The following is a 27504-nucleotide window of genomic DNA, read 5'->3' on the forward strand; positions in this document are numbered from 1 at the left end:
AGATTTCAGTTTCGCTCAATTACTTCAAATATTTGTCCTCTGTCCCCCCTACTTTACTGTATGGTTTTTGTCTTTGATCCAGACAGGATGGTGTTATGTCTCTGTGTACTTATGTTTTATTGTAACCTTCTTATAAACCTACACATCTTTCTAATAATAGATAATGTTTTATAAGTTCTTATCCTCAATCTTTAACTTTAAATGGAATGCAATATCGATTTAAATCTTGACTTACTCTCTCATCTTATCCTCTGAACAGCTCATACATGTACCTCTGTTTATGATCTAATGGGTGAGTTCCATAGTTCTGGCTCTGAAGTTATGAAAACTTTCATAGGGGAAGGGCATTTCCTGCGGCATTTCTATCTAACTGTAAATATTCTGTTGTGGAATGGAGGTGGTGGTGCCCTAGGAAAGGTGGTAATAATGATCTTTGGAGTTACTGAATACTTTGGCCTGTTTTAGGTATTATAATGTATCTTTGAGCATATTTTTCAACAACTATCATAGCCATAGCCTAGCCATCAAGATTGGAGAAGTTAACCTGTAGGAAGTAAACTCCTTTTGAGATAAATCAGAATTAGTTTTCCTATGTATTATTAACAGTCAACGTCATCCAAGTTTTATAATGTACTAAGCAAGCTGAATTGGCTATAGGACCAATTTAGAAGCTCTGTAATGTCTTTGAATATCTTAAATGTTGACATTAATCTGTAATTCACAATTTCAGGATATGCTTCTGGGGGGGGGGGTGGAGGGAAGAGAGGAGAGCAGGGGCAAAACAACAATGTGAGAGTTCAAAAGGGTTGAAGATGCACTTGCGGTATTTGGATTGGCGCTCCAGAGCTCACGGATGCTTGTGATTGCTTATCTGACTTATCTAAACTGCTGACGTCAAAAGAATTAGGCTAGAAATCTTATGATTACAGCTTTTCTTGTGATCTTTTCTGGTATTTCCTGTTTCCTGTCAGGCCAAATATACTTTGAGAGAGGGTTATTTTATGGCATCTCACCGTCTCTGCCTCAGCTAGAGCCAGAGGTACGGGGAGCATGAAGTAAAAATAATTAAGAACATCAGAAAACTCTTGTCTGCTGCCACCCCCCTCACACTGACGTTTCTTTTTAAACATCAAAAAAGTTTCTGTAATGGTTCAGAGTAGGGTCTTATTTTTGATGGAACGTGGTCTATTGTTCATTAAAAAAGAAGAAGCCTCTTCAATTATATTTCTATTACCTTATTTGGGTGGTAACGAGCAGACAGGCTGTGAATGGTATAATGCAGACAGCCGAGAAGGCTGCTGAGAGAAGGGAGAGACAGTTTCAGAGGAGAAAGGAGGAAAAACAGCCACCAAATGCTACACACTACTCTTCTCCTTTGGAAATGCAAACACCTTAAGGAAGCAGGAAAGGAAAAAAAAGGTGGTCAGGGATAAGCTTTATAAAATCTTGCCTACATGTGGCTAAACCTTCAACTTTCTTTCTGAGCTTGGCACTATGTTTGCAAAGAAAGCCTGAGGGATGGTTAATCCTCAAGGGTTTATGGACAAATGTACTAGAGACCCAAGCTCCCAATAACTACACACACTAGCCCTGTCTGGCCCACACCCCCGAAACTCTATTTCCAAGCAACAGGCAGAAAGAAGCAGAAGTATGGAACAGGATCACAGGAACATTTCATTTATGATGTTTTTAGCAACTGGCAGTTACCATCTCTTACATTTATCTTACATGTAACTTCTTTTAACCTCACAATCCCATCGAAATTCTTAACCTTGAGTATTCTTTTCTGGTGAACAACTCCCCTTTTAGTACACTGCAGTCACTCTAGATGGGGAAATTCACAAAGAGAAAGCTTGGGACTTGCCCCCAACATTTTATTTATTTATTTGTTTGTATGTTTGTTTGTTTATTTATTTATTTGTCTTTTTAGGGCCACACCCACAGCATATGGAGGTTCCCAGGCTAGGGGTGAATTGGAGCTGTAGCCACTGGCCTAATGCCACAGTCACAGCAACGCCAGATCCCAGCCGCATCTGTGACCTACACCACAGCTCACAGCAATGCCGGGTCCTTACCCACTAAGGGAGGCGGCTAGGGATCGAACCTGAGTCCTCATGGATGCTAGTCAGATTCGTTTACGCTGAGCCACGATGGGAACTCTGTCTCCAACATTTTATAGTCTAAGTATGGAAACAAGGAAGATACATGTATAGATACACACATGAGCATGCATCTATGGGTACATATACGACTCTGGTTCGTGTTAAGATGAATGCCACCCACTTACAGAATGCAACCACAGAGATGTTGGTGCTCACGAAAAGGACAGAAAATTACATTTAGAGGGATTATCATGTAGAGAGGCATTTTTGAAGTCACTAGTAAAAATTTGGACCACGGCAGAAAGTATGGCTGAGTCAACAGCATGGCTGGCCATCAAGGAACTTCAAATTGTCTCCAATTATACTGTATAATCTCCAAGTATATTTAACTTTCTTACCTAAGAAAATGCAGTGGTTTAACTAGATGATCTTTTTTTTTTTTTCCCTGTGTAATCTTTTTTTTTTTTTTTTTATTTTCCCACTGTACAGCAAGAGGGTCAGGTTATCCTTACATGTATACATTACAATTAAATTTTTTAACTAGATGATCTTAAAGGCACTTTCCATTATAAAAGGCAGAGATTTCTCTACCCATTTCTCAATGGTTCTACAAAAGTTAAGATTTCTTGTTCAAATGCAACCTGGTCCCATGGATATCATGTCTTTCTGCTTCCCAATATTCCCCCCCCCCCCAGCCCCGCCACTATTCTTCATGCCAAACATCAGACCAAATTAATGTGATTCATCTCCATTTCTCAATCATTTCTTCTGCTTTTGTATCTCAGTCATGTTAATTCTTTCACCAAGAAAGTCACATAGTCACATCTTATTGAGATCTTACTCACTGTAATGACCAGTGCACACAAGGCCTATGTGGGTTACTCTAGAGAGGGGGGAGTTAATGGCCACTCCTCATGGAGTGTCTAATCCCATTTGGTTTGTATTTGGGTGAGTAGTTTTATATAATTCACTCAATTATATATATAATGAATGAATTATACATATAATCAATTTATATTTGAATGAATTATATATATGAATTATATTTATAACATAATTTTATTATATTTTAAATAATAAGCTACAAAGAATTGTGTTTTTCTTATGCATTTTCTCATCCATCCTGTGGCACTTAGCCTTGAAAGAATTGTTTTCTTAAGAAAACATAGCATCCAGAAGATAGGAAGAACGAGACTTAACAAAGTAGGAAGGATGAACTGTTTGGAGATTATGAGAATAAATTGTGTCAGGTTTTAAATCTGGGGAAGAGATGAACACAACTGGAATGGGAGGTCTGGTCTAGAAGAACATCGAGAATATAAATCCTTCTGAACAGGGTGGTATCAAGTGGTGAAGGGCTTTGGCTTGATGATTTGTATATTATTTCTTGCAGTTCTATGTAAAATGCTATATATAGCACTTGGGAAAGTTGGTTTGTAAGTTAAAGAAAAAATATTCATCATCTCAGACTTCTCATTATTACTAAATTTATGGTCAACAGACATCAAGCTGATGGTTAGCAATCCATTGGTATCCTTACCCCAAGTCCAGGTCTCCACTAGACGTTGTTGCTGGAGTGACCTTTCTAAAATGTAAGATTGATCACTTACCACTAAAACTACTGGAAGACTTCTCATTGCCTGGAGGAAACACTCCTTAGAAAGGCACATGAAGCCTTTGATACTCTGCCACCCAGTCTGCCTTTCTAGTCTTACCTCTAGCCCTCTTCCTGATATATGCCAAATCTCATGACTTGACGTTCCCCGAATTTCTTATATTTGGTTCTACTTATTTTTCATGAAATGTCCTCCATTTCTTTTTCACTTGGAGAAATGTAACTTACTTTGAATGGTACCTCAAAATCACCTCCACTCTGAAAACTCCTTTAACACCCATAATTCAGAATCAGTCACTCCCTTGTGTGTTGGTACAGACTTTGTGTAGGTACTTCCAGTGTAACATATGTCACCTATCTAGCTTGCCCTATCTGTCTGTCTGTCTGTCTACCTATCTATCTATCATCTATCGATCATCTACCTACTTACCTCTGTCTCTCTATTCATCCGTTCATCCATCCATCTACCTCAACTTTCATGGTTCATGATTTTTTTTCCCCAAAGAATCAAGACAGTGTCTGAAATATGACGGTCACTAAATAGACTTAATTGAATAAGCAGTCTTGGTCCTTCTTCACTGTTCTCACAGAGTACTATTTCTACTTTTCTCTTGAAACATATGCTATTCTGCCTTGATATTAGTAAGCTGTTTATTGATCTGTGTTTTCTAACAGGTTTCAATCTCTTCTGCTTTTCTCCCAGGTACGTTAACAGTGCTTTGCATTGAGCAGACGCTTAAGAGCAGACACTCAATTATTCAAATGAATAACTAAATAAAGTTAGAAATTTGAATTTGTTACTTCCACTTCTGAGTATCTTGAATAAACAACCAGGAAATATAGATCTTAATTTCTTCTATTTCTAAATGGGGAATAATTTTTATTCAACTGATACTTATTTTATCATAGAATAAGCTAAATTCTTGCATGTAATATTGAAACATCATTTTCCATTCTGTGACCTCCTAGAGGGTTTTTAATTATTTTTGGAGTGTTTGAGATATTTTAAAAAGTATTTTCAAAGCAATACTTGTTTAACTCACATTCTGGGTGCATTTATCACCAAACCAAAGAACAGTGCATTTAGGATTAAAGAGAGAGTAGAAATCATTTGCTTTAGAGTTTACAAGTCCAGTGAATTCACAATTCTTGATTTTACATACCAATTTAATTTAAACATTTCCTTAGAATTAGGGACTGATCCAAGAAAAACAGTGTAGAACTCAACCAATATTGACAAGAGATAACAAGGGCAAAAAATATAGGTGTATTTAAACCTCAAGTGAGGTCTAGGAAGGATGAGGAAGGAGGCAGCAGTTTCTGTGTATCTGCCACCATTGCCAAGGCAATAATGGCTCCTGTTACAGAGCTAGAAGAAAATAATGATCCCTAGTATAATGCTGCAGCCTTTCTGTTCTTTATCCCAGTACATTCCTCCCAGTGCCTCCCACCCATCTTCTCTCTAGGGGCCAAGGAGCCCTAGAGAGAAAGGAGAGGAAGAACGCTCAGAAATTTCCAACTAGCACAGTCAAGCAATGAAAATATATAGACCTAACCAGAGTACAATGCACTGTATGATTATGATGACAATCCCAATTTGCATGCAGCTTTCTTTTTTTTTCTTAAAGTATAGTTGATTTACAGTGTTTCTTCAATTTATGTTGTACAGCAAACTGACCCAGTCATATGTACATGTACATTTTTTTTCATACTATCTTCCATCATGTTCCAAACCAAGAGACTGGATATAGTTCCCTGTGCTATACAGTAGGACCCCACTGCTTATTGATTCTAAATACAGCATTTTGCATCTACTAACCCCAAACCCCATGGCCATCCCACTCCCTCTCCCCTCCGTAAATCCTCAGCTTTCAATGTGGAACCTGATGAGAAAAGTGTGACTTATATGCATCCTGTTTTGTGCATTACGGTCATTCAGTTGAGCTTTTTAGTATCATTGAGATGGTGGCTGAAATGCAAGTGCATATTGTAAAAGAGAGAGAGTAAAAGGGGAGAATGATTGGGTTCAGCAGATGCATGGGGATGTAACTAAAATAAATGATAGTCAGTATATATAACTGAAGTACAGGGCTCAGTTCATGGCAGAACAACCTGTGTATGATGGAGATCATGCTTTTTGAAATACATCACATGATTTTTCTTTTGCTCGCTCTTATGTGTGTCTTTCCCATACATTCACCAGAGGCATCCACCGGGGATGATTAGGACTGCTAGAGCAAGCGGGACAAGAGAAAGAGGGGGTGAATAGTCACCATTTTGTTTTCAGAGGAACAGTTTTTGTCTTTTTGCTCACGTTTGTTTTTGTGTGTGTTTGAGTTTGCAGCAGAACAATGATCTTTAAGAACTGGTCTTTGTGGAAATATAATGGGACTCTGCATTCATTCACTAGATTTCATTGAGAGGTAGGCTGTGGATATGGTTTCTTGTCCTTTCCACACTGAGGCTTCCTTCGCCTGGAAAAGAGGGTGTGGCACAGAGTAAGGCCATCTACTCCTGACACCCTGGGGAATTGTGGGGAAGAGAATCAAAGGCAGACCCAGTGCTCAGATGGACATGCTCCTCTGTCCCAGGTTGGCACTTTGCACTGAATGTTGTCAAAATATTCAGATGAGTATGTGGGACCCTGAGACACACTGACCAGATAGCACCTTGGAGTGGAGCAAGAGGAGGGAAAATATTTATCCAAAGGAAGACATTTAATCCAGGAGAGATAGGCTACAACCTTGGTAATTAGCAAGTTCAATTCTGTTTTCTCTTTTCCTTCTTTTCTTTATCTTCTTTTCCTTCCTTCCTTCCTTCTCTTTCTTCATGTGGAAGTTCCCAGGCTAGGAGCTGAATTGGAGCTGCAGCTGCCAGCCTATGCTATAGCCACAGCAACACAGGCTCCGAGCTGCCTCTGTGACCTATGCTGCAGCTTGTGGCAACAACACCAGATCCCTGACCCACTGAGCAAGGCCAGAGATTGAACCCAAGTCCTCATAGATCCTACGTCAAGTTCTTAATCTGCTAAGCCACAATAGGAACTCCAAATTTTCTGAACCTTCATGAGGGTGGGTTCAAGAGGAAGATTTGATTAGTCGAAGAAAAGAAACAGGATATTTTCAATATTTTCAAATTGTATATTTGAATGTGGAAATTTGAGGTGTCTGTGACAAAGGTTTTTAACCGAGTCTGTTTCCTCTTCAATTCTGTATGTGTTTTGGATTACACTTCTTACACTTGGATCCAATTTCTTTGCAGTGACTTCACCTCACTTCCTTCCCTTTGGTGCTTGCTCCTACCTGTCCCCTTCTCTTTTTTTTCTCAATCATTTTTTCCAGCACATTCTGTCTACTTTTTTGAGTGAATTTTTGTCACTGATCCTCTAAATGAACATGTCTGCAGGCTTTCCAAATTGCTCAAGTCTATAGATTTCTGTGAGAGATTTGTGTGCCATCCAAAAAGAGATGGAGACGAAGGAAGCAAGGAAGAGAAACTTGTGCTCTGGTTTTAATCCCAGAGGTTGAGGGCTATCTGAGGATTCAGTGGGAAAAGTTCTAATGATTGCATTATATGTCTTATTACCCTTGGTTATATAATTTTCTTTTTCAATACCTTGGCTAAAGATTTATATTCATTCTCATTATATCTCTTGCCTTGAATCCATTTTACGATTTTCTGGCTTTTGCACTTTTCAATTTCTACTACCAGGTACATGCAACAGCCTGCTACTCAATCTCTCTTGAAATGTGTCCTTTTCTCTCTATGGGATTTTATTTTTCTGGGGTAGGCTTGCCCCCCCTGGACTCACTGTTAAAGCCATACCCAGCTAAACCCTGCTTTGCTTTTGTCAAATATACCTGCCAACTGCACACAAGGTTGACTTTTAGGTTTTACCTTGTTACTAATGTTAAAGACCATGATCCATGGACTCTTTTGTGGGGCTCCCCTTGCACTTGTGTGAGAGCCCTAGAGTAACAAAATGCTCAGGACAGGGGTTTGGTTTATAATCTATAAAATATGCCATGTGGAATTTTTTTTCTTTTATAGGTAAGAAGAAGTATTCTTAAGAAAGGGTCTCTGATAATTTTGTAGTTTGACGAAATTTGAGACCAGGGCACAGATACAAATCTAAACTCTTAGGGTGGTCTCTTAACATTTTAGAGGTTAAAGTCAAGTCTAAAGAGAAATACATGGAAAGGCAGAGAGAGATAAATAGAAAAACAAAGAGTAAGGTCTACATTGTGTGTATATCTAGGCTAGGGCATTGTCTTAAATCACAAGTACTTTGAGCTTTGCTCCATATCATATTTTTCATATGGTGATATATACCTACCATGGACCAGAAACTGTATTGATAATTAAAGAGAGAAAATAATCGGAGGATAGAGAAGAGCACACACTTTCAGCTGCTTCTGTGAGTTAAAAAAATTACTTGGAGCCTTTGGTCTTTAACAATAAAGCATCTAATGTTTTCTTTTTAGACATTAGATGCAAAAGTCAATGTTTTGCTGCTCAGTGAAACCAGCCTTGTTAAAAAAAGAAAAAAAGAAAAAAGAAAAAAAGAAGCAGTTTCCAGGCAAAGAGCAGAGGACGTGGGAATAACATCCTCCATTCAGCTCCATCCCCTCAAAAGCTCATTTGTAGAGCCGGGTAAACACACACCTTCCGCATTCTATTTTTGAAATTACATTGAGGAATATACAGACTGTTATCTGTAAAAGAAGCAACTTTTGAAGCTTAAGTTGTTGTAAAATGTTCTAAGATTCATGAACAGAGTAATTATTTTAAAAGTGTATAAAAGCAGGCATACTTTACAAGCATTTACTCTCAAATTTTACAATTATCAGTAAATGACGACTCCTCTATATGAAGACAAAACTATCTCATATTCGTTCTGCATATACTTTATACCTTTTTAATGGTTCTGAAATTCACTCTTGTGTATTCTTTTCTTTTATTGTAGAAGCTGAAATGACTAGTCTTGATCTTCTGCCAGAATACAAGTTTAAAAGTGAGTCCATTAAAAGGAAGAACTAGAATTCATTTTTCTTAAGTAATCTGTGCCTAGAAAAAAAGTTCATTCATGCATTTAATAACAACTTGTGAGCTATTTTATTCCTTCTGATAATTTTTTTTTCACTTATCAAAGTGTATTGAGTGGCTGACATGTGAAAGATGCCAGAGAGAACACAAAGAAAAGAGAATGTTCTCCAGATTCTCAAAAAGCTGAAAATTTAGGAGGGGAGGAAAAAATGTACATTAATTATAATAAAGTGATTTGCCTGTGAAATAAATACAAAGAAAGTTCTATAAGACTTTAGAAGAGAAGGGCACACCCTTCCTCAGAAATCTCAGAAAAGCTTTGTTTAGGGAATGGCATACGAGTGGGGTCTTAAGGATGGCAGAAGCCAGGGACATGGGGAGAAATAATTACATTGGCAACAATGAGCAGAAAACAAATAGGAAGCTGTGGGATATTTGTCCTCTCTGGGTGGCATGTAAATGCTTAGAGGGCAATAATGACAAATAAGAAGGGAAAAGTGAGCTTATTTCAGAATGTAGAGAGCTTTGAATGCAGGATAACAGAACCTGGATCTTCTCTGCAGACAATGGAGAATGGGAGAGGGATTCTGAAGAGCATGGGGATATAGTCTGATTTTTCTTTTGATGTTATTGATCTCAATCACAGAGTAGAAAGAAGAGGGGTTGAGAGAGTCCTGGAGTTGGAGCCTATTAGAAGATAATAGACCAAACAACTTGGGGTTTGGCAAAGGGCCGTGTAACTGTATAGAAAGAAAGCAATGAATGTGAGATATGCTGTTGAGGAAGTAGCGATAAAGAATGATGATAGCTAACATCTACTAAGACCGTGGTAGGATGCAGACTCCTGGCACTTTTTTTGTATTATCTCACTTAATCCTCACCTTTTGCAAAGGTGCTGTTGTTATTCCCTTTTTAAATAAGAGGAAACTGAGGCACAGAGAAATGAAGTAATTGGCACAGTTTGCACAGTTCCATAATAGAGAGGCAGGATTTAAAATTTTTAAAAACCTCAACCCTGCATTGACACTCAGGCACTCTTACCCTATACTATGGACATGGAACCAGTTGGAAATGGAGAGCTAGAGGAAGCAGTTTGAACCTGGGTTTCTGCAGGAGTGATGCTGTTTGTGAAAACTAGGAAGTCAGGTGAAGGACAGGTTTAATTCAAGGTGAGATGATGTGTTCTAGTTTTCACTCAATTTTTCATTCGCATTTAAATAATGGACTGGATGCCAATGATTATTATCCAGCATAGTTACACATTGAGTTCAGGCTAATGTCTACTAAAAGTAGTTTCAGAAATATGTTATGAATTAATGTCAAGTTATCTACTGTTAAAACTAATTGATTCTTTGATCAAAGCAATTTGTCCTGCTTTGAATGAAATCATTAATATTGAGGAGTAGATGAAAGTGCTTCAATTTTTTACAAATGTTTTTGAATTTTACTGGCCAGTTTTTATAGCCAATACTTTGCACTGACATAGAAATTTAAGCTAAAAAATGCTTGTTTTCACACTGAAGTTCTGGAGAGAATTCTGCACTTGATCTTAGCTGAAAGATCGAGAAGCGATAGATAGAATTCTGATACATAAATTCATAACTGTTTTTGTCTCAGTAAGTGTTTGACCCCTTGCTGAGTCTCTGGTGCCTACCACAGTCCCTGGTATACACTAGGCATCCAATAAATGCTCTTAGATTTATAATAAGTGTTCAACATATTGGATTTATATCATATTTGATACATGCGATGTTTAAAAATAGCCCCTTTGTCAATTTGAATTGTACAGTTCTGGAATCAGTGAATTGTTTTAGAGATTTTCTCTCCTAAAGTTCAATTTTCAGGGCTTAGTATAAAGCAAATTTCTGATATTTTTACTTTCCTTGAAGGCAGGACAAGTTACAATGGCTATGGGGAAAATGAATTTTTTTTCTTTTGAGGGAGTTGTGTGTTTTACATATTTCTGTAACTAAAGGCTACTGAAATGGAAACAAGCCTAATAAATAAGTAAAACATAATGTAAAATTTAGACCAGAGATACCAAAATGAAAGGTAATTTCTACAGCTTCAGAGTTTGCAGTTATTTGGTTGAATTCTGAAATCAAATTATTTATTCAACTAAAACCAAGTCCTGCGAGGGGATGTCTAGCTTTAAACAGGTTGCTGACTAGAATTACAATTAGAATAATATTTGCACTCACATAATTTACAAAACCGTTTATTTATTCCCCATCCTTCTTCCCTCTTCTCACTCCCCACTTCTGGGCATGCTCTCACCGCCATGCTTTAATGCTTATTTTCTATTGATAATAGATGGGGAATCTCCCCCTGGGAATCTCCCCAGCACTGGAAGCTTAGACCTAAAACCAAAGTCCACAAAATGAATTAAAAAATGTAAAGGAGGCACAATCCTCTGACTTATTTTGCAGGGTAATATTATTTTTCTGGCTTGACCAAGGTTTATATTGCACCATGAATCCCCATGTTTGTCCACCTACCTATAATCAATAAAGCAATGTTTTGCTTTAAATTTAAATTACCCAGCTTGTGCCCCAATCCTGTCTGTTTTGGGGACTAGATTTGGATGATTGAGGTGATCTTTTCTTTCACTTTCTTTTTTTTTTCTTTCTTTCAATTTAATTTAATTGTTAGATTGGAGCATAGTTGATTTATAATGCTTTGTTAGTTTCAGATGTACAGCAAACTTCAATCAGTTATACATATATCTATTCTTTTCTAGATTCTTTTCCCATATAGGTTATTACAGAATATTGTGTAGAGTTCCCTGTGCTATACAGTAGGTCCTTGCTGATTATCTGTTTTGTATAGTGTATATGTTAACCCCAAACTGAGATGGTCTGGTTCTGATACACCATCAGGTGTGACTCTCTAGTCTACTGTTCATCTCATTTGTGTACACTAAACAATTAGACCATCCTTCGTTTGCTTCATAAAGGGAAAATGATGTGAGTATTAATAAAATTAAATACTTGGGTGTGAGTCAACGTACTGAGTTGATGGACCAGCTTTGGGTATGCCGGTAAGTTTCAGAGTCCCTCTCCAGGGCAAAGAGTGCCTCCGCCAATGCCCAGCTCTGGGGTGCAGGCTCAGATGCATGCACCCAGACCCTGTGAAGTTAGAGAGCCCCTCTTCCTTCTGTCACTTCCCTTTCCCTCCGCCAACCTACTGTTTTAAAAAAGTCATCATTAGTCTCCAGCCAGGATGTTCGCACGTACAACCTCCTGCTCCCTGGCACTTCCTCGCTCTCTTCAGCGTATGCTCTTTCCCTCTGTCTTCATCATTCACAGTTCATTGTATCATCTTAAAAATCTCTCGCGAATACATATTTATGTATTTATTTTCTCACAAATCCTTTTGCTCTTGCCCTTTATTACCTAAGCCAAATCTCAGAACACTTTTCTATTTCACTTATGAGAAACAAAGTACCAGTCTTGACCAAGAAATGTGAGTAAAAATAATGATGCCTTTCACTAAGGAAAAGAAAAGCTGGAACTTTTAAAATTAAACTCAATTTATGAAGAAACAATGATACCCTATCTCTAAAGTTCTCTAGAATGTTGGTTCTCTTCAGATTTTTTTTTTTTTGCAATTTCATGGTTTTTAGAAACATAAGCCTATTTATCTGTTATCACGAGCAGTTGAAATACACATTGAATGTGACAGTATTTAATTTTCCTGTTTTTAGTGACTAGCGTGTCAAAACTGTGTGCTATAAATGTAATGTGTTAAGTTCCTGCAGATAGAGAGGAGGGGGATTAAATGATTGCAGGGGGGAGATTTGGGAGTAGGGATGGAGATCAGGAAAGCCATTATTAAAAAAGGGATGCCTGAGTTGGACTTTGTGGTTTGCAAACAAATTCTTCGTCAACTAAGTCAAAAAAAAAAAAAAAAAAAAAAAAAAAAAAAAAAAAGACACTCCAAGCATAAGCAAGTCTCAGAGGGAGGGCATCACTTGATGCATTCTGAGGAACAGTAAACTATGTTGTCTTGTCAAAGTTCAGAGGCAAGGATCAGATTGGAGAGAGATTAAGAGACTGACAGAGAGAGAGAACCACCTATCTTAGTGTTTTTTGAGGAGCTTTCTACCTAAACCTCTGTACACAAACTGAAGACAGCTAAAACCATCTCTTCCCAAAAAATGGAAAAATGTCAAGACTTTGGGAAATGTTCTACTAGAGTTCCTGAGGTCCTCCTGTCATAAGAGCATTTGGAAACTGAAGGAACTTGTCCAGGGGGCTTCCTTGCATGGCCCCATTGGTGCATCTATGGATGATAGTGGCTTTACACCCATGCTAGAAAATGTGAGCCCCTCATGTCCTTAAGAATAGGAAGGTGGTGAAAGAAGAAGGGGAGGCAAATGGACAGCCTTTGGAGAGGTGTTGAACTAGAGCTTGCTTCTTTGCAGGCAGACGAAGGGGACAACAGACCAGGGTTCAGCCTCCCTGGGAACCAGCATGGCTGCTGAGATATAGTCCACTGAGGGTAGGGCAGTGGTCCAGGGGCAACATAGGGCTCAACTTTACAACATCCAGAAAAGCGTATCTTTTAATTGATAAAAAGTTACAGGAGTTCTGTTTCCTCTGTAGTATTGCTTTTTCAGGAATCACATACCCACTGGCATATAATATAAATAATAATATATGTGTATCTCTACAGACATGTGAACATCTTTTGAATTAGGTAGTTTTATCAAAGGTGTAATTTGAACTATGCCTTTTAATCATTTAATATACTGAAACAAACCAAGGGTGGTAAAAGTTGAAGTGTCAGAGTTAAGTTTTCTGCCCAGGTGGGTTTTTCCATTTTTCTTGTACTCACATGAAATATGGGATGGCTTAAGCATTACCTCATTTTTTCTGACCAAGACCCATTTCCCTGGGCATCCATCTCCAAATTGCCACATAAACCTCAGACTCATTGGTTTCCTTCTCTTTCCTAAATATTCATCGTTTACTAGAGGCCAACACTGTTGTTTTTTAATTCCTTTCAAATCTTTTATTTTTCCTCAGAGCATTATTTTTTAATAATATTCTTTTTAGAGTATCAGGCAACTTAAAAAAAAAAAAGGTTTCTGGATAAATGACTAAAAACAAAACCAGTCGAATTTTGATTTCCTAGTCTCTTTCCACGAGAGAAAGAGAGGTCATTTTCAGTATACAGCTTTTCCATCTCGTCCCCCCTCTCTCACCACCAATGGCATGTCAGGATTCCACTACACAGGGCTAGCCAAGACTTCAAATGCATAAACACATGCTCATATTCATTCTTCTGTTCACCACTTTCCAAATATCTACTAACATATTCCTCTAAGAAAGAGCACACCCTGCATTCATAGTTTACGGTATTATCAGTTCCTGACCGTTCGCAGGGATTCTAGGTATATGTGTGGTATGGTACTGACTGTTCAAAATATAGCCAAGTCCTCCTCAACTGTCCCAAAGACAGCACCTTCTTATAACACGACGAAGCCCTTATGATTCATCACTTCCACACCTGGGAGTTGATTTTTCCTGATATCAATGGCGAAATGTGTATTGCTGTCTTTTGTCAAAAGGGGAAACTGAGGCAAGGAAGTTTACCAACTTTCTCATCTCATTACAAGCTTCTAGGCTAACGTCAGTCCAGGGGACATTTCTGCATGCTGTAGTTCCATGGTTAATTATAAGAAGATATGTTTTACTTTGTATAGAGCATTACCAAAGAGCAACCCAGGAAGAGTATTCTCTCAGAACTGACTTGTCAACAAGAACTTGCAGAGACAGCACAGATACTAAACAACTCCATTCCCTCCTTTGGGGGCCTGAAGCTTAGGAGATTTGACTTGTTTAAGCCACAGGGCAAGCAAACAACCAGCTAAGCCCAGATCGCAGGTTTCTGGATTTTCAGGCTATTCATGCTCCTTCTTCCCCATCACTCTTAATTTTCAGATGCATTTCTATAACAGAGCAAACATGCATTAATCACAGCCCTCGGGCCCTATGCTGCACAGTGTGTTTTCCTTCCTTTTCCCTTTTTTTCTGTCTTGGGCTCTCCAAGGAAGGGACTGAAAAGTCATCAGACTTGGCCCCGGTATCTTTCTCACCTCCCAGTCCATTTACCTGGAAAGCTGTGGAGCGCATCTTCATTCTCTAGAAAGCCTCTCTGTTTGGTCGCCTGCAGCTCACTTTTGGATTTCCAAACCAGCTTGACCATCCTGATCATCTCTGGCAAGTCCCAGGGCAGCGGCCCCTGCTGGCACCCCGGCCGGCTGCCCGGGGAGGAGGGCAGCGCACCTTCTGGGGCCGTCCACCTTCTGCCCAGCTCTGCCGAGTGGAAATAACGCTCGAGCACAGGCATTCTGCCCTGGTCCCCAGAAGAGGAGGTCGGGAGGCGGCGGCGGCTGCTGCTGCTGCTGCTGCTGCTGCCGCCTCGGCGGCTGCTACCAGCGGGGAAATTCTTCCCAGGCAGGGGAAGGCGAATCCCCGGCAAATCCTCTCCCGCTTCGGAAAGGCAAGCCTCCTCCAGCCTGGCACAGCCTCCCTGTCCCTCCAGTCCCTCCGCAAACACTGACGACGAGACTCACTTCCCAAGCTTTCTCACTGGTGAGGACGCGCTCTGTCCTCCTTCCTTAGAGAGAGCAAGCATTTTTTCCCCTTCTCTCCCAGGCACTGACTTCGCAGCACTTAATTAATCCCAGGCTACAGCTGGAACGACAGCGGAGGGGTGGGGGGTGGGGGGAGGAAAGCCATCGAGGTTTTTAACCTTTGCTTTTTCTCTTCTTCTGATGTATTTCTTCTCGGTTCTCTTTTGGAGCTTGTCAAAGTTTGTCAAGTGGCTTGTTTAGCCCTTAGGGACTTCAGGCAAAGAAGGGGGGGCTCCCCATTGCCAGCCTCTCAGAGGGGTCCTCCAGAGGCCAGGTCTCTGAAGGTGTCAGGTAAGGAGGCACTACTCTGGTGCAGGAAACCTAGAAGCTTCCGAGGCTCCAGCCCTGCAAGCATCAAGGAGGGAAACAGGGGAAGCGGAGCACGCGGCAGAACCAATGTGCAGCTGCTTCTTTCTGGAAGATCTGACCGGGGGCCACCTGGCCGTTCCAGCACGGTCTACACCGGGCTAGGGTTATCCAGAAGGCTCTTGGAGTGATCCTTGGCCACAGTTCACACCCCCTCCTCCTCCACACGCTGCCTCCACTGCTGCTGTCACTTGGTTCTCAGCAAACTTCACTGGGTTTTGGCCTATTAGTCAAATCCCTTTGTAACCTTAGCTGCCCTTCAGCTGGAAGGGAAATAACACTGAATCGCATTCCAAAGCTATCTCTGCAAGAAGTGAGTTAGGCAAGCATCAAGATGCTCATGCAAACGTGCAGGGGGGTTGCAAAGTCTGACACAGAGCTTGAAGTGGTTGAAATCTCATTTCAAGGGAATAACAATTTCCTTCAATCGTCGAGGGTATAACCAACAGTGAAAAGAGAGGAAAGCAAGTGTTGAAGGTTCACTTTCCAGAGACGGAGCACTGTGGACATAGCAGTTGGGCCACTAACTGCTCCCCCACCTGACAGTGGTTCAGTGGAGGACAACCCGGGCCCATGTGTCCTGGATCCTGAGGCTCAGAGATGGAGGCTCTCACCCCAGAAGTCAGAACCCATACAACAGAAGGGGAGGCCCCCTGGAGCTAATGTGAAAAGCCCTGCTCATAAATGAAAGTGGGGTGGTATTGTGTTTGGCACTTCTGCCAGCAAATTGGGTTTGTAGGAACAATTTGAACTGAACATTCACGTGGATGGCTCCTATTTTCTTGGGGAGACCATTGTAACAAGCCCATCTTTCTCTCCCTTTCACATCTCTGCATTGCAAAGTGCTTTATTTTGCTTGGCATTTTATTTTGCTGATGTACAATCCGTTGCTCCTGCTCTACATTCCTTTCAGGGCTGTTTTATCACACAATCATTTGATGTTTCTTTAGGGGAGAGAAGAGGAGACTTGGGGGAAAAGAGAAAGACCATCCATTGTAGGGTGTGTATTATTTTTCATCGCTCTCACCTCATGTTTTAAATGTTGAGCCTAGCAGAGGCTACTATAATTTTGTCATTGCTATTATTATTATTCCTCTAAACCATGGTTAAGAAGTTTAGTTTTCCACACTGAATTAAGTGGCTTTTCTTCCCTCTGGATGGAAAAGTACACTGGCAAACCTACTGTCTTTCCTAATAGGCCAAGAAGGGTCAACATCCTCCAAGGATAAAAAGCAACAATAAAAGACACAAGATACTGCTGCTTGTGAGTTTCCTTATTAAAATATTGATCAAACAGCTCTTACTATAACAACCAGATATTCATAGAGCCCAATTAGGGAATAATCAATGATCTACTTACGAGAAAGACGTGCCTTTTTTTTAAACTTCCCTCTTTGTTAAGAAAGAACAGAAGCACCAGTCTCACTGTTCCACCCCTTTGACAGCCCTCCCAGTTCTTATCTTACCCTCCCATCAGACTGGGGACATTCAGGCTCTCTAGCATTGAGACAATTTTATTTAATAAGCACATGTAGGCTGTTGTACTCTATTAGCATATTTCCTGAATAATGTCTTAAACTCACTCCTCAGTCTCAAACTTCCTTGACATAACAACCAAAGGGTTCCCTAAGTGTTTGACTATTTTTATTTTTGTTCAGTTATTTTGCAATAGTACTTAGCATCAGGATATCCTGACCCTTGGAACAAAGGGGTTAAGAACAAAGAAAACAAATATATGATATAATATGTCACATACACTAATGTATTAAGAATACAACTCTTCATTGAGCATTTCTTCAAGAATGATTTTTAAAAAATATCCAAGGATGTACGTTTCTACTGTATTCTCTATATTGTTTTCCATATTTCCTTGTGATGATCTCTTAGCCAAGTTACAAAATTTCGAATAATTGAACATGAATACTTCCTAATGGAAATTAATTAGGGCCAAGCAAACACCATCTCAAATTTTCCCTCTCAAGGAGGAACTGCCTTCATTTGAATATCTGAAAATTAAAAATGTTGCATAATTAAAAACAAAAATTCTCCCCAATATGGGATTATCTTCATCCCAGGGTAAAAGTGCAGAAATACCACAAGGAAGGTCGTTCTCATGGTATTTCTGGCTCACATAGAAACAGGAAGTACAGGAAATCTTGCGAGAAAGCTTGGCTCAGGAGATTTTTGGCTCAACTGCAGGTTCAAGAGATTGAGACAAACTGATGAGATGCTAGTACTTGTTGGACCACAATGACTCAACCTCCAAATTCTCTAAAAGGTGGCTTTGTTCCTTTTTGTAGGCTAGCATCTCTTTTGTCTTTCAGATAGTTCCTATGGAAGAGCATGCCTGTAAACCTATGATTTTGTTTTACTCAGTGAAAACCATTCACCCTGAGATGGTATTAGACTAGGCATGGGGGAGAAAGGGGGTGATGGGGAGGTTCTGTGCCCAAAGGATTCATGGAGCAAATGGGTCATCCATGTGATTTGTCAGGACTCTTCTAAGTCTTAATGTCTAAATCAATGTGCCACCAACAGAAAACTTGAGAGACTTTCAAAATAATCTGAGTGTTTTTTCAGGCATTGTGAGTCAACCTAAGTTTCCAATAAGAGGAAAACAGAGTAGTTTTCTTCTTGTGTGATAGAAATGTAATGTGAACTAAGAAAGTCAAAACAGCTTGTTCCAGTGGATGCCTAATTCTGTCAAAAATACGTTGGTGTGTGTTTGCAGCTGTAAAGGAAAGAACGGATAACCCACAATGTTAAAGTATATGGCTAAGAAAAAAGATTCAGTGACATGATGATTTAGAACCTGTATTGTTTTGAAGCATTTCTAGTTTTCTGGAGGCTATGTAAAAATCTGTAGACTTAACTGCTGCTCTAGTCTCTAGGGAGATAAGCCCTTACTACATATGATTTAAAAAAGAAAATATTAAAAGTATTAAATAGTCCTAATAATCTAGAGAATGTATATTTTTTTAAAAAAATGGAAAAAGAAACATGTATTCGTTTCCATTCTAGATTATTTAGAGCCTATCAAAAGTCTCACAAAACTTCATTTTACTTAATGAAAGTCTTCTCATAGAAGTACTTTTAAAACACATATTAACCCCTACTGTGCTTGTATATTTAAAGAAAAATTTCAGACTATCGAGGGAGTTTGTTCATTTTTTTTCCTGGGCTTTTCTCTCCTCAGTTCAATTATGAATGTGTAAACACACACACACACACACACACACAAATGGTTTCACAAATGCAATTCAAATGCAAATTCAAAATGAGCAAGGGAGGAAAAACAGGTCTTTCAACTTTGTTTAATGTAGTCTAAGTAGAAGAAGCTCAAACAATTTACAGTATCCTTCAGGAGAAATAGAAATGTAATAACTTTCGCCTTAACTAATCTCAAGGAATAATGCCAGCACGTTAGGGGAAAGGACTTGGTCTACAGACCTACCATAGAAGGCAGCACATATTTCAACTGTCGTGTGGGCAGGGAGGAGAGTGGTGGGGCAAGATGAGGAAATGAAAGGTTGGGGGAAGAGACAGGGGGCTAAGCTGACAGATTCGTAGTTTGATTTCACAACAGGTTTGAAAACTACAAACAATCACTCCCTTATTCACTCTGTAAATATGCGTTAACAGCTAGAGCAACAGAGAACCTCTTGTATCAGCTCCTGGGTCCTTTATCAGGCAATGGGACCTGCCTGGCCCTCCCTACCTTGACTCTGGTTTTCACTGTGAGTTATGTCTTCTATTACTTTTCTTTGGGACATTTAAAGAGAGAAACCGGGGTTTTAGCTGGCATCAGACCTCTAGCCTGGCTCTCAGATATCTAATAATGCCAAGTTTACTGTCTCTTAGAGTTAACCCACAACAAATGAGTCCAATAACACAGGGGTGGAGAACAAAGTGACAGGAAGACTTGATTTTTCTCCATTTCCACCTGGCTCCTCCTCCCTGCTGTTCTCTCCATTACTAAACACTGATGCTTTGCTGTGTGATGATGGCATCCTCTAGCTGAAAGCCTTCTAGGATTTCAGAACATATTTCTGATTATCAAAGACTGTAAGTGGTGGTAGAGTACACTTTCATAATTTCATTTTCACAGTGTGTCACAATGATGAAATCTCCAAGAAGGTCTTCAAAACTGCTTACCTTAGGGTTATAAAAACTGTATTTCAATCTCAACTCATCCCTGAGCTTTGCTTCAAACTTGAGACTTATCTGTAAAATGGGTATGACAGCAATAACCACCTTATCCATCACATGGGGAATCTTGTAAGAATAAAATAAGATTAAAATATAAGTTATTTGTTAGCAGAAATGTACTGTAAATTTTAAAAATAATAACAATAATTATTATTATTGTTGGTATTATTATTTGTTTTTAGGGCTGCACCCATGGCATATGGAAGTTCCCAGGCTAGAGGTCGAATTAGAACTGTAGCTGCTTGCCTATACCACAGCCACAGCAGTGCCAGATCCGTCTTCAACCTACACCATAGCTCATGGCAATGAGGGATCCTTAACCCACTGAGTGAGGCCAGGGATCGAACCTGTGTCCTCATGGATACTAGTCAGATTTGTTTCCACTGAGCCACAATGGGAACTCCTAAAATAATTATTTTTAAACTAAGAATAACTGACAGTTCTCCTAAACTCAAATTTTGACGACACTTTCCTGGGATCTGTAAGAAAGCTGAACATTTAACCCCTATCCTTAGAAGTAGGTCCCATTTTGGAAATCCGTGTTCCCATGAGGAAGCAGGCATAGAAGAAATCAGAGGCAAAGGTATTTGAGAGAGTACTGGAGAGTGGTCCAAGGGGAGAGACAGTGAGGGATTTAATGGTACAAAGGTGGGGAAAGGTGGTCAAAGGGACTGACATGTGAATGAGAGTAGGTAGATAAAGGACAAAGAATGTGTTGAAAAGAAGGGGCTCAGCAGGATAAATATGCCTTGTAACTGCATTCTGGAGATGTGATAACAGTCTGTGAATCATGTCTAGGGTGTAAGCTTGCATGATCTTTACCATGGGTTATTTAGTGTTCTGGTTAACACTGCATCGGTTCCCTGATTGGGAATTTCATTGGTCACAATGACTAATGGGTGTGTTTGATGTTTATGAGCTGTGCAGCTTTGTGTCGTGTGCTGTGGTAGTGAACATGTATCCCCTGGCCTCCCCCGGCCTCATTTCTGTTGTCAAACCATGTGGGCCTCCCATTTTTCTTTTTTTGTTTGTTTGGGGTCTGTATTCCTCAAACATTTTTCTAATTTTGACAGCTCCTAGCTCACCTCCATTTAATTGGTAGTGTTTTTAAAAGAAGGGTAGTATGTAAAACTAAATACAACGTTCCAAAAGAGGCTTAAGCAAAGTCAGAAATACACTTCCACTTTTTTTTTTTGTTTGTTTGTTTGTTTTACAAGTAAGATCCATGGATTCTGGGAGCTCTCAAGAAGTAGGCCAGACCTAGAATAGATTTACAAGGAAATCCTGCTGAATAGCATTGAGAACTATGTCTAGATACTCATGTTGCAACAGAAGAAAGGGTGGGGGAAAAACTGTAATTGCAATGTATACATGTAAGGATAACCTGACCCCCTTGCTGTACAGTGGGAAAAAAAAATAATAATAAAAAAAAAAAAAAAAAAAGAACTAGGCCAGGCTGAGAAGACTTCAAGGAGGCTGGAAGCGAGATTGTCCAGACATCCTCCAAGACCTGCTGGGAAATGCCTGAGTGAGGTTTTCTTCCCCCTCTTAATATAATCAAAATAAACTAGATCACTAATATAGAAATATTATTAGTGTCAACAACATAAAAGAAAAGTGAGAAAATGGAAAGGAATAAAACCTTCTAACAGCACCTACCTTCCCCCGCTTGGCGCTCCTTTATGTTTAGGTTTACAGGGTTCAAAGTCAATTTGGAAGAAGGAAGTTCCAAATATATGAGTATAAAGTGTAATTCTACTGCCTCTTCAAATTATTCCTTATTTTCCCCCCTTTCTTTCACTTATTACCTCCTAGTGATGGCAAATTACATACAATACCTATGCTACAATGTATCTCTCAGATGCTATTCTAGAGCAAGGGTTCTCAGATCTTAGTGTGTAAGCAACTCACCCAGAAAACCTATAAAAATGCAGATTTTGATTGGACACCCTGCATTTCTATGAAGTTCTCTGGGACCACAGTCTGGGGAAGAAGGCTAGAGGACTACCAAGTGACAGATATTTTCTGCCTCTTCCATGTTAACTATTTAAGAAAGACTTTGCAGCCAAAGTCCCAATCTTTATGGGAACACATATTAAGACTCTTGAAAACAATCAATAATGACTCAGGTTAAGTACTATCAACTGAAAATAAGGAACCAAAATTGCAATCCAAGAGCAAGAGCTACATCCAGGGACATTCATGATGCTGAACCATGGCTTGGCTTTTAAATTTTATTTCATTCATTTCTTTGCCCTTATGCATTAACTTTAATAATTTCCAGTATAGGACACTGTGATGAAGAATAGATATACAATAGAGTCAACTTCAAAAACAAGCAGCTGTTTTTGAAAGTTTTTTCTCACCAAATGTCCAACAAAATTTACTTAGGCCAACTTTGCCATCCCTCCTTCTTTCTAGCACTTTGTTGTACTATTATTGCTATTTTCAGAATGACTGGAATACAAGCAAGCCTCTGAGTCTTTGATCTCCCATCATCATGGATCCTCTCACCAAGACCCACTCCTTCATTTGATTTACTAAAAGTCTGTAAAGTGGTCTTTGGCTGAAGCCTAGTAATCTTTCCCACTGTAATATTTCAGGCATGAATGGATGGTGACCAGATGATTCCACAAAGCAAAGATGGAAAAAAAGAAAGTAGACATTCATGGCGCTGTAACAAGTGAGTGGCCCACGGTGCTACTGACTCAGAGAAATGTAATACAGTGTCACAATCTCAGCAAAACACAAGGCCAAACACAAAAGATAAAACTCTGGAACACGCTGTACTCTTTGTCAGGTATCACCTGGAATTCACGCAGCTTCAGACACACTATTCGTGGGAAAGTGATGCCAGAAGCCAGAGGCATGTGAAATCAACTGGAAGCCCAGGGTAATCAAGAGCATGAGGCTAGAACACTACCACATTTATATGATTAAAAATTTGTACAGTTAACCAAATAAGAACGCTTAGAATAAATGTAAGCATCTGCCGGTAATTGGAAGCACAGTTTGCTGTATTTTTTTCCCCATTGTCTTTCCTCATTCTCTTGAAGGCTAAGTGCTTGGCTACAGTGATGACCACCTTTTTTTTTGTCATCTACAGGAGTAACTAAAACACAAGAAAGGGAAAACTGGAAGATATTGGAAAACTATAAATCATGATTATTATGAAAACTATATGATTATTTTTTAGGTAATTTTGGAAAACGGTTTTCCTCTGTGATGGCAGGGGAATCAAGGGTGAAAAGTAAAGGTGAGGCTATTTAATATATAGTATCGGACAATATACAATGCACTTTCTATATAGTACGGAACAAGGAGTCCAACGAACCCCTCTCCCTTGATATGTAGCATTGCTAGAACAACAATAGCGCAATTGTCAAGGAAAGAAAGCCTAGCACACTAAAATAATTGACATTGATGCACATATGAGATTTTTATTATCTAAAGACTGTCTGTTTCCTTTACGGAAACTTCCTTTTCCACCCACATTCAAATTCTAACTACAATTTGCTTCTTCTATCCTATGAATTATCTAAAACGACTGCATATCTTTCTGTCTCTAGGATATGGTTACCAAGGGTCCCTCTTTATTTTCTTATCAGGACCTCTAGTCTCTCCCACTCTCTGTTCTCCAAGAACAGAACCTTCTTCCTGAAACCGTTCTGCAGTCTGATCATGATACTTCCCGCATTCTTTGTCCTCTTATGCATTTTTACTTTTGACATTCATGTGCTGCTGCCTATTTAAGAGCGGGGTAAAAAGACCTGCCTTTGACTTGCATGTTTTCACATACCTTTCTGCTCTGACATCTGTGTCTCAATTAGAGTATAAGGAGTCAACTACAGAACCACCTATAACCAGATTTTTAATAATACTTTCGTAAATTCTGTTATTACTTCTTTGCTTTCAAAGTTGGAGGGGTAAATTGATTGAGTTACCCCTAAAAAGTGTTTTCTAAAGTCTCTCATTAACTATTAAAAAAAAGTTCAGTGAAGCCTTCTTTATCTTTAAAAGTTGTGGTATTATAAATTAGATATACCTTATAATCATGTCATTTTCAAGGTATAACAAATAAAAGGTAATGGCAGATATTAATATAAATTTGACACAAAGAGAATTTTACATAAAGAAATAGTCCAAATCCTTTTGTTGGGCATGCAATGTTTTCCAAAAAGAGGCTCCCCCTGACCTAGTCCTATAAACTCAAACTTACATTTAACATTCAAAATTTCTATGGAAATCATATTGTTGCCTGTACATACCAGATGAACTGTGATACTTCGTATGGCAGGCAGAATAATAGCCCCTCAAAGGTGTCTATATCCTAAGCCCTAGAACTTGTGACTATGCTAGTTTACATGGCAAAGAAGAATTACGGTAACAGACGAAATTAAGGTTGCTAATCATGTTAAACCAGGAAGGCTCTTCTGGATTCTCTGCATGGGCCCAGTGTGGTCACAAGGGTTCTTAAAGGTGGACAAGGAAATCTGGAGAGCTAGTGTCAGAGAGATGGGATGTGAGAAAGACTCAGTTGGCCAGTGCTGGCTCTTTGACGACAGAGAGGTGCCCTTAAGCCTAGGAATGAGGGCCGCCTTTGAAAGAAAGAAAAGGCAAAAACTGGATTCTCTTCAGGGCCACCAGAAAGAATCACAGACCTGCAGACACTTTGATGTTGGCCTAGTGGAACCCATTTCAGACTTCTCATCTCCAAAACGCTAAAATAAAACACTTGTGTTTGTTTTAAGCCACTAAGTTTGTGGTGATCTATTACAGCACAACAGAAAACTAATATGTTATTGCTCACACTGTTCTTCCCTTTGTTGGGAAAGGTTTTTCCATTCATCCAATTCATAAAAAGTCCTGTTTTCTTCAAGAAGTCTTTGTGCTCTACTTCAAATTGCCTCTTCTATCTAATTAAAGCAGCACTTCCCATTTTATTTATCAGTAAGGTGATTTTACTTGTATCACTATTTGCCTTTGGTGCTCTGGCTTATCTTCCAGGTGGACCATTGTTTCATCTTCATAACATAAAATCCTGGTGATATATTCATTCATTCATTCATTCATTCATTCAATCTGAATTTACTGAGTGGTCGATAACTTACTGAGTGTCCCATACCAAGTGCTTGATATCCAAATCCATAGTCCTGTCCTTAAAATTATTTACTAATTTAGTAGAGACGTGAACATGTATATGACTAACCATAAAACACAATGAATAGTGTTAAAATATAATTGTGAACATGGAGTTCCCACTGGGGCTCAGTGGGTTAGGAACCTGACTAGTATCCATGAGGAAGTGGGTTTGATCCATGGCTTCACTCAGTGGGTCAGGGATCTGGTGTTGCTGAGAGCTGTGGTGTAAGTCGTAGATGTGGTTCAGCTCTGGTGTGGCTGTGGCTGTGGTGGAGGCTGGCAGTTGCAGCTCTGATTTGACCCCTGGCCTGGGAACTTCCATATGCCATGGGTGGCTCTAAAAAGACCAAAAAAAAAAAGGTGTGTATACACACACACAATTGTGAACAGAACAGGTCTCATTTGGTGTTTGTTAATAATGATGAAAACCAACTTTTTTCGTTCATTTTTTTCTTATATCTGGAGAATTAAGGCAATGTCTAGAAATCTATTTAAAAGAAGCAAAAGATCAGGAACTACTTTACACAGAGTATGTATGTCTCTGGGATGACATGGGTGGTAATTATATTTTTGTTCGTTATTTTTTATTTGCTGACAGGAGTTTTTAAGTTTTGCTGTACTGACTTTTTTTTCCCCTTTCTTTCTTTCTTGGCCACACCCATGGCATGAGGAAGTTCCAGGGATCAAACCTGTGCCATAGCAGCCACCAGGGCCACAGCAGTGACAACACCAGATCCTTAACCCACTAGGCCACCAAGGAACTCCTTAGCTGTGATGATTTTAAAACTTCAAGATTATTCTCACCACTTTTCTCAGGTGAGTTAATACCATGTTCCTAGTAAATTCACAGCTTAGAAAAAGCTTTTATTCCTAGATAGCCAAGAAAGACAAATCATGCAATGCTAGAGTCATAAGGGACTTTAGAGATAAATTAACCATTTCAATTAGATCATGTCTTAGCTCAGGCTGATGACAGACTGGGTGGCTTAAGCAACGGAAATTTATTTCTCACAGTTCTGGAGGCTAGAAGTCTGAAATCAGCGTGTCAGCAGGTCAGGTTCAGAGGAGGTGCCTCGTCCTGGAGCTGCTTTCTGACTTTATCCTCAGGTGGTAGAGACAGAGCATCTCTCGAGTCTCTTCTTGTAATCTCCCTTATGAGGGCTCCACTCTCATAACCCAAGTACCCATCACATGGAAATGAAGGGGTTTCAACATAGGATTTGGGGAGGGCAGAAACATTCAACCATTAGCAGGTCATTTTCTAATTTTTCCAATAATGACAGCAGAAACCCTGGATTCTCACAGACCTGAGCTTCAGGATTTCCGTTGATTGCTTATGTACCCAATATGGTACTAAGCATTTTATATGAAGTGCCTTTATTTTATTCTTACAAGAATCCAGATGAAGTAGGCATAATTGTAATCCCTATGAAAGTAATCTGCTCAAGATTCAGATTCCATCCAACTTTATAAGAGTGACTTGAGCCAGGGCAGGCTGACACCAGAGTATGCTCTCTTTCTCTCTTTTGAGCATATTCAGAAGTTCCTGGGTGACGATGCCAGATCCATAACCTACTGAGCTACTGGGGAACTCCTAGCGATACTATGCTATCTTACCAGTGTGGGTAAGGTGTTGTATAAAGCAGTAGGAACTCTGCCTGATTCACAGATTGCAACCACATCTGGTTATATCATAAACACTTACATGAGGTAAGTTAGAAGGAAAGAAAGAATCATAATGATACCGCAACACCTATTTCTATACATGTTCTTCATGGCAGGATTATATTTTAGGTTCCTCAAGTTGTATTCACTCCCACTGTGGTCATGACTGTAGCCACCAGGTTGGAACTTAGATTTGTGCCACCACCTTCATCCAGGAAATGCTAAAGAAGGTCTAAATTGGATTGTGATGATCACTGACCCAGCAATCCCATGCTTGGGCATATATCTGGACAAAACTTCCCTTGAAAAAGACACATGCACCCACATGTTCATTGCAGCACTATTCACAATAGCCAAGACACGGAAACAACCTAAATGTCCACTGACAGATGAATGGATTAAGAAGATGTGGTATGTACACACAATGGAATACTACCCAGCCATTAAAAAGAACAAAATAATGCCACTTGCAGCAACACAGATGGAACTAGAGACTATCATACTGAGTGAAGTAAGTCAGACAGAGAAAGAAAAACATGACATGAGATCACTTATATGCGGAATCTAATAAAAAATACAAAACAACTTATTTACAAAAAAGCACAGACACAAACTCAGATTTTGAAATCAAATGTTTGGTTGCCAAAGGGGAAACCGTGGAGGGGAGGGCTGAATTGGGAAGATGGAATTATGACATACACACTACTATATATAAA

The 27504-nt window shown here is 39.4% G+C and overlaps 1 protein-coding gene across 7 annotated transcripts in view; it reads right to left on the reverse strand.

The window, feature by feature from the left end:
- The window catches only part of PDE7B (phosphodiesterase 7B), a 467494-nt gene that overhangs the window by 141561 nt on the left and 298429 nt on the right, over positions 1–27504 (reverse strand). The window contains exon 1 of one of the 7 annotated variants that reach the window (XM_021087541.1): positions 14883–20161. The exons of the other annotated variants lie outside the window; for them this stretch is intronic. Within the exon in view, the coding sequence (XP_020943200.1) occupies positions 14883–15120 (238 nt within the window). The 5' untranslated portion in view covers positions 15121–20161. Of the gene's footprint in view, positions 1–14882; positions 20162–27504 lie in introns of those variants that run through there. 7 annotated transcript variants of the gene reach the window in all.

Source organism: Sus scrofa, chromosome 1 (genome assembly GCF_000003025.6).
Source record: "Sus scrofa isolate TJ Tabasco breed Duroc chromosome 1, Sscrofa11.1, whole genome shotgun sequence".
Taxonomy (NCBI): Eukaryota; Metazoa; Chordata; class Mammalia; order Artiodactyla; family Suidae; genus Sus; species Sus scrofa.